Source organism: Hemitrygon akajei, chromosome 9, assembly GCF_048418815.1.
Source record: "Hemitrygon akajei chromosome 9, sHemAka1.3, whole genome shotgun sequence".
Lineage (NCBI taxonomy): Eukaryota > Metazoa > Chordata > Chondrichthyes > Myliobatiformes > Dasyatidae > Hemitrygon > Hemitrygon akajei.
This window is the reverse complement of record NC_133132.1, coordinates 95679828-95692200: the sequence shown is the minus strand read 5'-3', so window position 1 is coordinate 95692200 and position 12373 is coordinate 95679828. Positions and strand designations below refer to the sequence as shown.

The window sequence follows — 12373 nt, the reverse complement described above, 5'->3', positions numbered from 1 at the left end:
CAATACATACTTCTAGTCTATTTTTCACTCTTAGTTTCTATATTGCGTTGTTTCGCCCGATCTTCTCGGGTTTTTTTGTGCGGGATGAAGGATTTGGGGGTCACTGGGCCTGTTCTATTTTTGTTCAGTTTTGTGCAGGAAGAGGTATTTGGTGGGTTGATGTGCCTGATTTGTACAGGGGTGGGGGATGGATTTGGTGTGCCTGTTCCGTTTTTTTTTGCAGAGGGGAGGTGAGATTTGGGGATTGATGATTGTGCTGCCTTTCTTTTCTTTCTTGGTTTCATGGCTACCCGGACCTGGAGAATTGAAAAATTTCAGAGTTGTATACTTAAAATATTCTAAGATTCATTTATTATCAAAGGTTCAATGTTATAATGAATATGAAATATGTAAAAATCTAATCAAACAGTGCAGAAAGAGAGCACAAATAGTGCGGTAGTGTTCATGGGTTCATTGTCCATTCAAAAATCTAATGGAGGGGAAGAAGCTGTTAAAACATTGAGTGTGTGTCTTCAGGATCCTGTCCCACCATCTCTGATGGTAGCAATGAGAAGAGGGCATGTTCTCTGAATCCTAATTGATTTTTCTTTAATTCTTTTCAACAGGTGAGCAGGGAACGCGCAGCCCTCTTCCTTTTCCTAACTATGCAAAGAAGCTTCTGATCTCTTTATGTCAGGAAGTTCCTTTCCACGTTAAGTGTACAGATTGTCAACAGATGCTTCGAAGCCATATCGAATTGACAGCACACTTCAGGTTGGTGAGTTTGTCCATGATTGTATCCCTTGTATTTTTTACCCTTCTATTAAACTCTCGGCACTAGGATCTGGAATTTGTTTTGTCTTCTGTCTCTTTCTTGAGACAGGCAATAAGGCCAGACTTCTAGTCATGTTCTTCTAAAATCTCCACCTAAGACTTTTACTACTTGCCTGTAAATAAAGTGTAATATAACTTTGTTATCTTTATTTTTCACCTGATAGCATGAAAATAGAAATTAGTTTTCTTAGATCCAATTAATTGGAAAGGTTAACTTGTTAGAAACCACTGTTGCTATCCTTTTTTTTTCTTTCCCCAGCCCATCTCGCACTTCATTAACTTCTAATTTCTTCGTCAGTGTGATACTGTTTTTCACACTATTTGTTTAAGAGACTAGCTTTAATTCTGTAAATAAAGTACTGCAGAACATGGAGAACTGAATTAAAATCAAAAGAAAAAGCAAGGAATACACACCTGTTTAAAATCTGTAACATCTCTTGTGATTGTTACTTGAGGTTCTGTTAAAAGGTCATTGACTGAACTACAATTGAACTTCTGAGTATTTTCATTGTGACTGTACACTTTGAAGAGGTAGGTTAGGGAGTATGCTGTTTAAGCTAAGAATACTAGGGTTTGGATTGAATGCTGTGATTACTATTGAAAATTTTGGTGGAGGGGAAGTAGCTACTCCTAAAACATTGAGTCTGCCTTCAGGTCCCTTTACCTGCTCCTTGATGGTAGCAATGAGAAGAGGGCATGAATGGGTTATAGAGGTCCTTAGTTTTTTATGTGTTGGTTCCTTTCCTGTTTACCCTGTACACCTTGGACTTCAGATACAGCACTGAATTACGTTATCTTCAGAAATTCTCTGATGACACACCAATATTTGGGTGTATAAAGGGAGGGTGGGAGGATGAATAGAGGGCCCTGGTGGAGGACCATCACCATCTCCTTTCCCTTACTGATGTTGAGCTGCAGATGATTCAGCTAGCACCATTTGGCCAAGCCTGCACGGCTCCGTTACTATTGATGGTGAGGACCTACAAGTACCTAGGGATGCACCTGGACGACAGACCTGAGTGGAGCACCAGCACAGAGGCTGTGTACAAGAAGGGCCAGAGTCACCACTACTTCCTGAGGAGACTGAAGTCTTTAGAGTATGCAGGCCTCTCCTTCATATGTTCTACCAGTCTATTGTTACCAGTACTATCTTCTCTGCAGTGGTGTGCTGGGGCAGTGGCATTGACATGGGAGATGCCAACGTGCTCAGTAAACTGATTAGAAAGACTGGCTCTGTTATAGGAGTCAAACTGGACACACTGGAGGCTGTGATAGAACAAAGAACCCTCTGGAAAATCCTGGCAATTCTGGACAATATTTCTCACCCTCTGCATGCCACCTTGGCTGAACAGAGGAGCACTTTAGTAATAAACTAAGACAACTGCACTGCTCCAAAGAGCGCTATATGAGGGCATTCTTGCCCTCGCCCATTAGGCTCTATAATGAGTCAACCTATAGCCAAGGAAGTGATGACTCCCTCTTGTTAGATTGTTTGAAGTAACTTATTTTTTTAATTCTTTCTTACTTCTCTTCTAATATTTGTATATCTGTGCACTTGTAATGCTACTTTAACACTGACATTTTCTTTGGGATCAATAAAGTATCTATTTTAATGTATCTAAAGTATCTAATGTATGTAAAGTATCTATTTTCACCTTTTTAAGGCATTTTGAAGGTGTGAAAATTTTAATTAGCAACTGTAATTAAGACTGCAGTTGCTCAAGTGGTTTTGCACGTTCACTCTGAACTTGTCTGATCAACTGAAAGCCACTGTCGTTCACTGAGCACAGGGATAATGGCCAGTCTGGGTTTGAACTAGCTCATGGGCAATTTACAAGGGTATTGCTGGGACTCGACCTGAGTTATAGGGAAGGGTTGAATAAGCTAGTGCTTTATTCCCTAGTAAGTATGCGAATGAGGATTTGATATTATGCTATGTAGCTACCGGGCTCCTGAACCAGCACAGCTCCAATTCCACAACTTACAGATTCACTTTCAATGACTGTACGGCTCAAGTTCTCGATATTATTTATAAAGTGTGTGTATGTACACGTATACTCACACAAACACACACACCTTTTTGCACTATTTGTCTTTAGCACATTGGTTGTCTTTATTGATGTATAGTTTTTCATAAATTCTATTGTAGTTTTTTATTTTCCTGTAACTGTCTGGAAGAACATGAATCTCAAGGTAGTATATAACCATATAACATATAACAATCACAGCACGGAAACAGGCCATTCCGGCCCTCCTAGTCCGTGCCGAACTCTTAATCTCACCTAGTCCCACCTACCCGCACTCAGCCCATAACCCTCCACTCCTTTCCTGTCCATATACCTATCCAATTTTACCCTAAATGACACAACTGAACTGGCCTCTACTACTTCTACAGGAAGCTCATTCCACACAGCTGTCACTCTCTGAGTAAAGAAATACCCCCTCGTGTTTCCCTTAAACTTTTGCCCCCTAACTCTCAAATCATGTCCTCTCGTTTGAATCTCCCCTACTCTCAATGGAAACAGCCTATTCACGTCAACTCTATCTATCCCTCTCAAAATTTTAAATACCTCGATCAAATCCCCCCTCAACCTTCTACGCTCCAATGAATAGAGACCTAACTTGTTCAACCTTCCTCTGTAACTTAAGTGCTGAAACCCAGGTAACATCCTAGTAAATCGTCTCTGCACTCTCTCTAATTTATTGATATCTTTCCTATAATTCGGTGACCAGAACTGTACACAATATTCCAAATTTGGCCTTATCAATGCCTTGTACAATTTTAACATTACATCCCAACTTCTGTACTCAATGCTCTGATTTTTAAAGGCCAGCGTTCCAAAAGCCTTCTTCACCACCCTATCTACATGAGACTCCACCTTCAGGGAACTATGCACTGTTATTCCTAGATCTCTCTGTTCCACTGCATTCCTCAATGCCCTACTATTTACCCTGTATGTTCTATTTGGATTATTCCTGCCAAAATGTAGAACCTCACACTTCTCAGCATTAAACTCCATCTGCCAACATTCAGCCCATTCTTCTAACCAGCATAAATTTCCCTGCAAGCTTTGAAAACCCACCTCATTATCCACAACACCTCCTACCTTAGTATCATCGGCATACTTACTAATCCAATTTACCACCCCATCATCCAGATCATTTATGTATATTACAAACAACATTGGGCCCAAAACAGATCCCTGAGGCACCCCGCTAGTCACCGGCCTCCATCCCGATAAACAATTATCCACCACTACTCTCTGGCATCTCCCATCTAGCCACTGTTGAATCCATTTTATTACTCCAGCATTAATACCTAACGACTGAAGCTTCTTAACTAACCTTCCATATGGAACTTTGTCAAAGGCCTTGCTGAAGTCCATATAGACTACATCCACTGCCTTACCCTCGTCAACATTCCTCGTAACTTCTTAAAAAAATTCAATAAGGTTTGTCAAACATGACCTTCCACGCACAAATCCATGCTGGCTACTCCTAATCAGATCCTGTCTATCCAGATAATTATAAATACTATCTCTAAGAATACTTTCCATTAATTTACCCACCACTGATGTCAAACTGACAGGTCTATAATTGCCAGGCTTACTTCTAGAACCCTTTTTAAACAATGGAACCACATGAGCAATACGCCAATCCTCCGGCACAATCCCCGTTTCTAATGACATCTGAAAGATCTCCGTCAGAGCTCCTGCTATCTCTACACAAACTTCCCTCAAGGTCCTGGGGAATATCCTGTCAGGACCCGGAGATTTATCCACTTTTAAATTTCTTAAAAGCGCGAGTACTTCCACCTCTTTAATTGTCATAGGTTCCATAACTTCCTTACTTGTTTCCCACACCTTACCCAATTCAATATCCTTCTCCTTAGTGAATACCGAAGAGAAGAAATCGTTCAAAATCTCTCCCATCTCCCTCGGCTCCACACATAGCTGACCACCCTGATTCTCTAAGGGACCAATTTTATCCCTCACTATCCTCTTGCTTTTAATATAACTGTAGAAACCTTTCGGATTTACTTCCACCTTATTTGCCAAACCAAACTCGTATCTTCTAATCTCTTTCTTAAGATTCCTTTTACATTCTTTATATTCCTCGAGCAATATGGTGGCATATACATCCTTGATCAAAGTCAAAGTACATTTATTATCAGAGGTGTACAAAATAATGAAGTGTATAGATAAGGTAAATGCAAGCAGGCTTTTTCCACTGTGGTTGGGTGAGACTAGAACAAGAAATCAGGTTAAGGGTGAAAGGTGAAATGCTTAAGGGTATTCTGTTTTCTAGACATCGGAAAACTGACTTTTACTGTTTAAATACTAGATTCAGAATTGGGTTTATTATTACTAATATTTGGTGAAATTTGTTTTGCGATAGCAATACAATACAGAGGGGGAGCTTCTTCACTCAGGGTGGTGCGGGTTTACACGAGCTGCTGGAGTAAGTGGAAGATGCAAGTTTGATTGCGACATTTGAGAAATTTGGATAAGTACATGGATGGGAGGAGTATGGAGGGCTATGGTCCATGTCTGGATTGATGGGTCTAGGCAGAGTAACAGTTCAATGTAGACTAGATGGACCTGTTTTTGTGCTGTATGACTCCAGTTGATATTAGGAGGAAGTTTATGGAGGCTAGACTAAAGGAGGCCTGTCAGTCTTCTGTTGGAATGGTCTGTAGGTAATGAAGATTACTCAGGATAATAACAGAAAATGTGAGAGTTTTGGCTTTTGAGATGAAGTTGGCTTCATGTTAGAGTGGCAGTGTACTTGAAGCTAGTTTTCTGGTGATATTCATCCTCGGAGTTTCCAGAGGGATGAAGTCAGTAGCTGCATTTATGACTGGGACTGAAGGTGATCACTTCCATGAATGTTCTACTCATAAAGTTTTCTTGTTTGCAGGACACGATGCAAGAGAGCTGGCCCTGTTGCCGTGTCTGCAAAAGACATTGGGCAAGTTGCTGCTATATTCCGAGTGAGGGGACGCTGCCTGGACTGCAATAGGCTCTTTGTGGACAACAGTCAGATCAGTCAGCACGCTAAGCAGGCCATGCACAAAATCCACCAGATAGGCACCATGGAGAAGGCCATTTTGGAGTTCTGCCACTTCAACGAGAAGAGCAAGTTCCCCTCTGACCTCCGCATGACCCTAGAGCAGTCCAAAGCCAGGAAGAACTCTCCCTTCAAAAGAGCTCTGGCCAAGACCTGTTCTGGCTCCGGGCAGCTCTCCGCACCCAGCTCCGCGAAGAGGAGCCGGAGGGAGTGCAGTGGTTTGCACTTGAAGGAAGAGAAAGTGGAGAGCGACAGTGGCAGAAGCAGCCCACGTGCCTACTTGTGGTTCTGTGAATGTCACCAATACTTCGACTCCGAGAAGGCTGTGGAGAAGCACATAATGTCTGCCAACGGGATCCGCCACAAGTGCCTGGTCTGTGGCAAGCTGGCGCTTGACGCTGGCATCATCAGCTTGCACATGAGCCGCAGCCACGGGGGAGCTCACCTGACCAACTATCACTTCTGGTGCACATGCTGCCAGGCAGAAATGCTCCGGAGGGAGGACCTGATGACCCACGTTATGGAGTGCCACAGTGGCCATGCCTACTACTATGAGAAGGAAATGGATGAAGATGAACTGGTGGTTCCCGAGCCCTCCCCATCCAAATCAGACTGGCAATCAGCTGATCTAGATGGGAGCGATGGTGTTGCATGGGGCACAGAAGCCACCCAGTCTAATGAATCCAGGGTAAACGGCTCGTGGCAGTGCAGGTTATGTGAGGAGATGTTTGAGTCCGAACAGAGTGTCGCCCAGCACTGCAGCCTCTTGGCGAGTCACCAGTTCCACAAATACAGCTGCGGGTTCTGCCAGAAACGTTTCCATAGGGTGGAAACACTGTACCGCCACAGCCGTGATCAGCATAACGATGAGCTAAACGTCAAGTATTTCTGCGGACTGTGTGACGACATAGAGTTTAACTCTGAAAGTGAATTTCTCGACCATTACAAAGCTTTCCATAGCACTGACTACATTTTTGTGGAGCACAGAGGTGCAACTGTGGATGAAGTTGAGGCGATAGAGGGCTCCTCGAGGTTTTCCTGTGGCTGTCAGATGCACTACAGCTCCAAAGAGAAGAGGGCGGAGACTAGTCGGCAGTGCATGAAAAACCTGTTCAGCCAGGGGAAGCTGTGGTTCAGCTGCTCCTGTTCTGCAACAGCCCAGTCAGAGGAAGACATCGAGATTCATCAGACAGAGTGCCATGGGGTAAGAAGGGCTGCAACTGCCGTCAAGTGCATCTGTGGTAAGCCCTTCAGCACGAGTGAAGGCGCCCAGATACACTACCACAGTAAGCACTGCACAGTGCTGGAGCCGCAGCCGGCTAGTTCTTCAGTGAATGGTGATGATACAGCCAGCATCCCACACACAGGAGCTCAGCACAATGATGCCAAGGAGAAAGTGCCAAATTGTGATCCCGAGGCCTCGACGAATCACCTGACCACTATGGGAAGCCAAGGTAGCCTCCGTGTTGCACTAGTTCGATCCAACGCAGCAGCTCTTCCTCAGAAGCAGAGGGCAGTCAGCTATTGTACAGACAGACATTTTAGAAAAGGTAGTGAATCAAAGGGTTTATATTTGGAGAGGTCACTCAGATCATTGTCTACTGATATCTATTCTCCAACTGAATAGCGAGGAGTAGTGAGAAGGTTAAACTCTCTCTCTTTCACTTCCTCCCTCATTCCTTTCACCACCCAGCTCCACCTTTCTGTTGTAAGTCAAATCTATATGTTACTGCTCACTTGGGTATAGGCATCAATTACCATATTACTTTAGCTTTGGGGTGGGGATAATGGGGATAAGCTCCCATAACTTATTAAATGCTCCTGATGGTGTGTGTCTCAGATAACCAAGTCCAGTTCTGGCCTTCATGTGTGGCTTAGCTACTAAGCCTGATGGAACCATTTCTACTGACAGAGAAGGGACAAAAGCAGGTTACTGGCGCCTTAAAGCCAGTTGCACCAGACAGATGGGGTTCATCTGGTATGGTCATGCACTTTGGTAGAAATAAAATTGTAGACTATTTTCTAAATGGGGAGAAAATTAAAAATATGGAGCTGCAAGGGGACTTGGAAGTCCTCATGCAGGATTCCCTAAAGGTTAACTTGCAAGTTCAGTCAGTGGTAAGAAAGGCAAATGTAATGTAAGCACTCATTTTAAGAGAACTAGAATACAAAAGCAAGTATGTAATGCTAAGGCTTTATAAGATATTGGTAGAGCCTCACTTGATATTGTGAGCAGTTATGGCCCCCTTATCTAAGAAAGAATGTGCTGACATAGAAGAGAGTTCAGAGGAGGCTCATGAGAATGATTCCAGGAATGAAAGGGTTATCATATGAGGAGTGTTTGAAGGCTCTGGGCCTGTACCCACTGGAATTTAGAAGAATGGGGGTTGGGGGGGGGGGGGAATCTCATTGGAAAACTATCAAATGTTGAAAGGCCGAAGTAGAATGGACCTAGAGTGGATATTCCTATAGTGGGGGAGTCTAGGACCAGAGGACACAGCCTCAGAATAGATTAACATCCATTTAGAACAAAGATGAGGAGGAATTTATTTTGCCAGTGGTTGATGAATCTGTGGAATTTGTTGCCACAAGTGCCTGTGCGGGCCAGGTCATTTAAGGTTGATAGATTCTTGATTAATCAGGCTGTGAAAGGTTACTGGGAGATAGCAGGAGAATGAGGTAGAGAGGGAAAATAGATGGAATGGAGGACTAGGCTTGATGGGCTGAATGGCCTAATTCTGTCCTACAATGTGTCCTCTGTTCTTATGGTGGTTTTAATTTCAATTATCTGGGCCTTCATGTTTTTTTTAAATGTAGAATGTGGGAGTATTGCTGGGCATTGAGTCATAGAACACTACAGCATGGAAACGGGCCTTTTGCCCATGTGGTTCTTGTCAACTATTCTTCTGCTTAGCCCTCCATACCCCTCATCCATGTACTCATCCAAACTTGTCTTAAATTTGAACCCGTATCCACTACTTCTGCTGTCAGCTTGGTCCATACTCGCACCACCCACTCAGAGAAGAAGTTCCCCCTCATGTTCCCCTTAACTATTTCACCTTTTACCCTTAACCTATGACTTCTAGTTCTAATCCCACCCAAGATCAGTGGAAAACACTTGTGTGCTGTTACCATATTGAGATCCCTCTGCCCCAGTTCTGAACTCTTTATCCCCACCAAATGAAAGGTTTCTTCTTTGGTTTTGGTTAGTTTAGACAGCTCATTCATTACCGATGGGATGCAAACCTTTGCAATCCTGCTTTCATTGTGGTGTGATTCCTATGAACCTTTTGAGACTAATGTTAAGGTATTGTGCCCAGAAAGAACAAAGACTGAAATGATACTGGACCTTTTGTCATAGAGTCATAGAACAGTACGGTGCAGAAATGAGCTCTTCAGCCCACCTAGTCCATACTATTAATCTACCTAGTCTCATCAACTTGCACCTGGACCATAACCCTCCACATGCCTCCCATCCATGTACCTATCCACATTTCTCTTAAATGTTAAAATCAAACCCATTTCCACCACATGTGCTGGCAGTTCATTCCACACTCTCACCATCTTCTGAAAAGTTCCCCCATAAGTTCTTAAATATTTCATCTTTCAGCCATAATCCACGATCTCTAGTTCCAGTCTCACGCAACCTCAGTGGAAAAAGCCTGCTTACATTTACCCTATCTATAGCCCTCGTCATTTTGGGAGCAATGTCTTTTAAATAACCATTGCAAATTATATTCATGAAGGGCAGTTTAAATGCTCTAAACTTAAAGATATTTGCTTTTTTCAGCTTTACCTGGGGATTATCACTTTTGCTATGGTTCAAGAGTCTTTCATTTGAAGTTCTACTGAATCAAGGTGTTTCTTGTATGTTAATTGAGTATTAGGGTAATAATTATTCCATTGATCACTGGCAATTATTACTATTCCCCAGATACAGGTACTGAACTAAACATCTCTCAATTGACTCTGTGATCAACTCATGATCTTGAGTCCAATCTATTGCCAGGACTACCTCTGTCATATCACTCATCTGCATCTAAGTAGTCTGGTTAGAAATTTAAATACTGTTGTTGAATGTTTCAAGTGTGTGAAAAATGGGTCAGTAAACCTCAGGAACAAGCCTTACCTGCGATTTCTCATTTCTTGTTCTTCTCCGAGCCTTATGGCGCACTGGGTGGCAACCTTGCCGTTTCTCTAGCATTTATCTTTTTTATATATCTGGGACAGAGTTGCTAGTTCAATGCTCAACCCAGCACAAGGAGCCAGCTGGATTCAGCCCATGAGCCTGTGATTGCTTATATTTTAAAAAAATTGAGCTGATTTGAGGTGTATTTTTTTCCTATGTGCTCCAGAGGTGTGCATTTATGTGATGCCATTGTTAAAAGAGGCAAAGATTCAAGCTCCTTTATTTATTCAGGGCCTTGCCAAATGTAATAGGCTAATTAAAAGAAGAGGGATGAGTTTGGGTCAGACTTTGTTTACATTGGACCTGAATTTTTGGGAGCTTGGAAGTTAAAAGTCATTCCAAGTAGTGTCAAGTTCTGAAGTAATTTGTGATGAGGGCCAGGGCCAGGACCTTCCTGAAGTGAAGCAGATGTTTCAGCTTGAATGTTTTTTAGCCACAAGTTTTTAGAAGTAGATGCAGTGAAGCAGGGCACTGGGGTACCTGAGATAATTGTAAATGATGGAGTTAGCAATCTTTCATCCTAAATTAGACAATAAAGCAGAGGATGAGAATTGGGACGTTCAGCCCATTGAATCTGCTCTGCCATTCCATCATGGCTAATTTCACAGGTTCATTTATTATCAAAGTTTACAACTCTGAAATTTCTCTGGGTAACCATGAAACCAAGAATGAAAAGAAAGGCAGCACAATCATCAACCCCCAAATCCCACTTCCTCGCCCAAGAAAAACAAACAAAAATGGAACGGGCATAATCAACCCTCAAATCCACCCTCTCACACACAAATCCAAACTAAATGGAACAGGTACATTGATCCTCCTCCCTGCACAAAAAAAAGAGAAAGACTGCAAAAAATACAATTTTAAAAAAGCTGTAAGACAGAAAAAAATCTGTCCATATGCACATCTAAAACAGAAAAAACATGGGAAACACTTTCTGGGCACAGTGGCAGGCTCTCCCCTCGGGTTCAGAGTGATCAAAAGACAGACAGCCGGAATTCACTTTCTGCACTCACCTTGTTGCTTTAATTGATGCACAATGGAAGCTTTAATCAGCGAGATGGAGTCAAGCAGCGGCTCAAGCACCATCCCACAGTCTGCCTGCCATGAGATTGCGTACACTGCCTTTGTCTCCAGGCATCTTCTCAGCGACTGCAGAGTGCTGGAACACCCAAGACATCTCCAAACAGCAAATCACAGGCTCCAACATTTCCAGAATCACATCCAAGATGGAAAAAAATGTAAAAAAACAAAAGAAGTGAAATATGTGGTTTCACTCTAGTGAGGAATAGAACACTAGACACTGGAATACTATAGCACGGTACAGGCCCTTCAGCCCTCAATGTTGTGCCGACCCATATATTCCTTTTAAAAAAAAGTACTGAACCCACACTACCCCGTAACCCTCTAATTTTTTCTTTCATCCATGTGCCTGTCCAAGGGGCTCTTAAATACCCCTAATGTTTTAGCCTCCACCACCATCCCTGGCAAGTCATTCCAGGCACCCACAACCCTCTGTGTGGGGGGGGGGGGGGAGGGGAAACAACTTATCCCTGATGTCTCCCCTAAACTTCCTTAACTTTGTAGATATGCCCTCTGGTGTTTGCCATTGGTGCCCTGGGAAAAAGGTACTGGCTATCCACCCTATCTATGCCTCTCTTAATCTTGTAGACCTCTATCAAGTCCCCTCTCATCCTTCTACGCTCCAAAGAGAAAAGTCCCAGCTCTGCTCGCCTTGCCTCATAAGACTTGTTTTCCAGTCCAGGCAACATCCTGGTAAATCTTCTCTGCACCCTCTCCATAGCTTCCACATCCTTCCTATAATGAGGTGATCAGAACTGAACACAATACTATTAAGTGTGGTCTCACCAGAGATTTGTAGAGTTGCAACATAACCTCTCTACTCTTGAACTCAATCCCCCTATTAATGAAGCCTAGCATCCCATAGACCTTCTTAACTATCCTATGAACCCGTGCAGTGACCTTGAGGGATGTATGGATTTGAACCCCAAGGTCCCTTTGTTCATCCACACTCAAGTAACTGACCATTAACCCTGTACTCAGTCTTCTGGTCTGCTCTTCCAAAATGCATCACCTTACTCTTATGTGGATTGAACGCCATCTGCCACTTTTCTGCCCAACTCTGCTTCCTGTCTATATCCTCTTGTAACCTTTGACAACCTACAGCTCCATGCACAACTTCCCCAATCATCGTGTCATCTGCAAACTTACTCACCCATCCTTCTGCCTCTTCATATAGGTCATTTATAAAAATCACAAAGAGCAGGGGTCCCAGGACAGATC

The 12373-nt window shown here is 43.0% G+C and overlaps 1 protein-coding gene across 12 annotated transcripts in view; it reads left to right on the top strand.

The window, feature by feature from the left end:
- znf451 (zinc finger protein 451) overlaps positions 1-12373 on the top strand; it is a 95574-nt gene that overhangs the window by 72645 nt on the left and 10556 nt on the right. For 11 of the 12 annotated variants that reach the window (XM_073056547.1, XM_073056538.1, XM_073056539.1 and 8 more), the window contains 2 exons: positions 606-753; positions 5734-7433. In XM_073056547.1, the coding sequence (XP_072912648.1) occupies positions 606-753; positions 5734-7433 (1848 nt within the window). The remainder of the gene's footprint in view (positions 1-605; positions 754-5733; positions 7434-12373) is intronic. The other variant, XM_073056541.1, reaches the window with a different exon arrangement.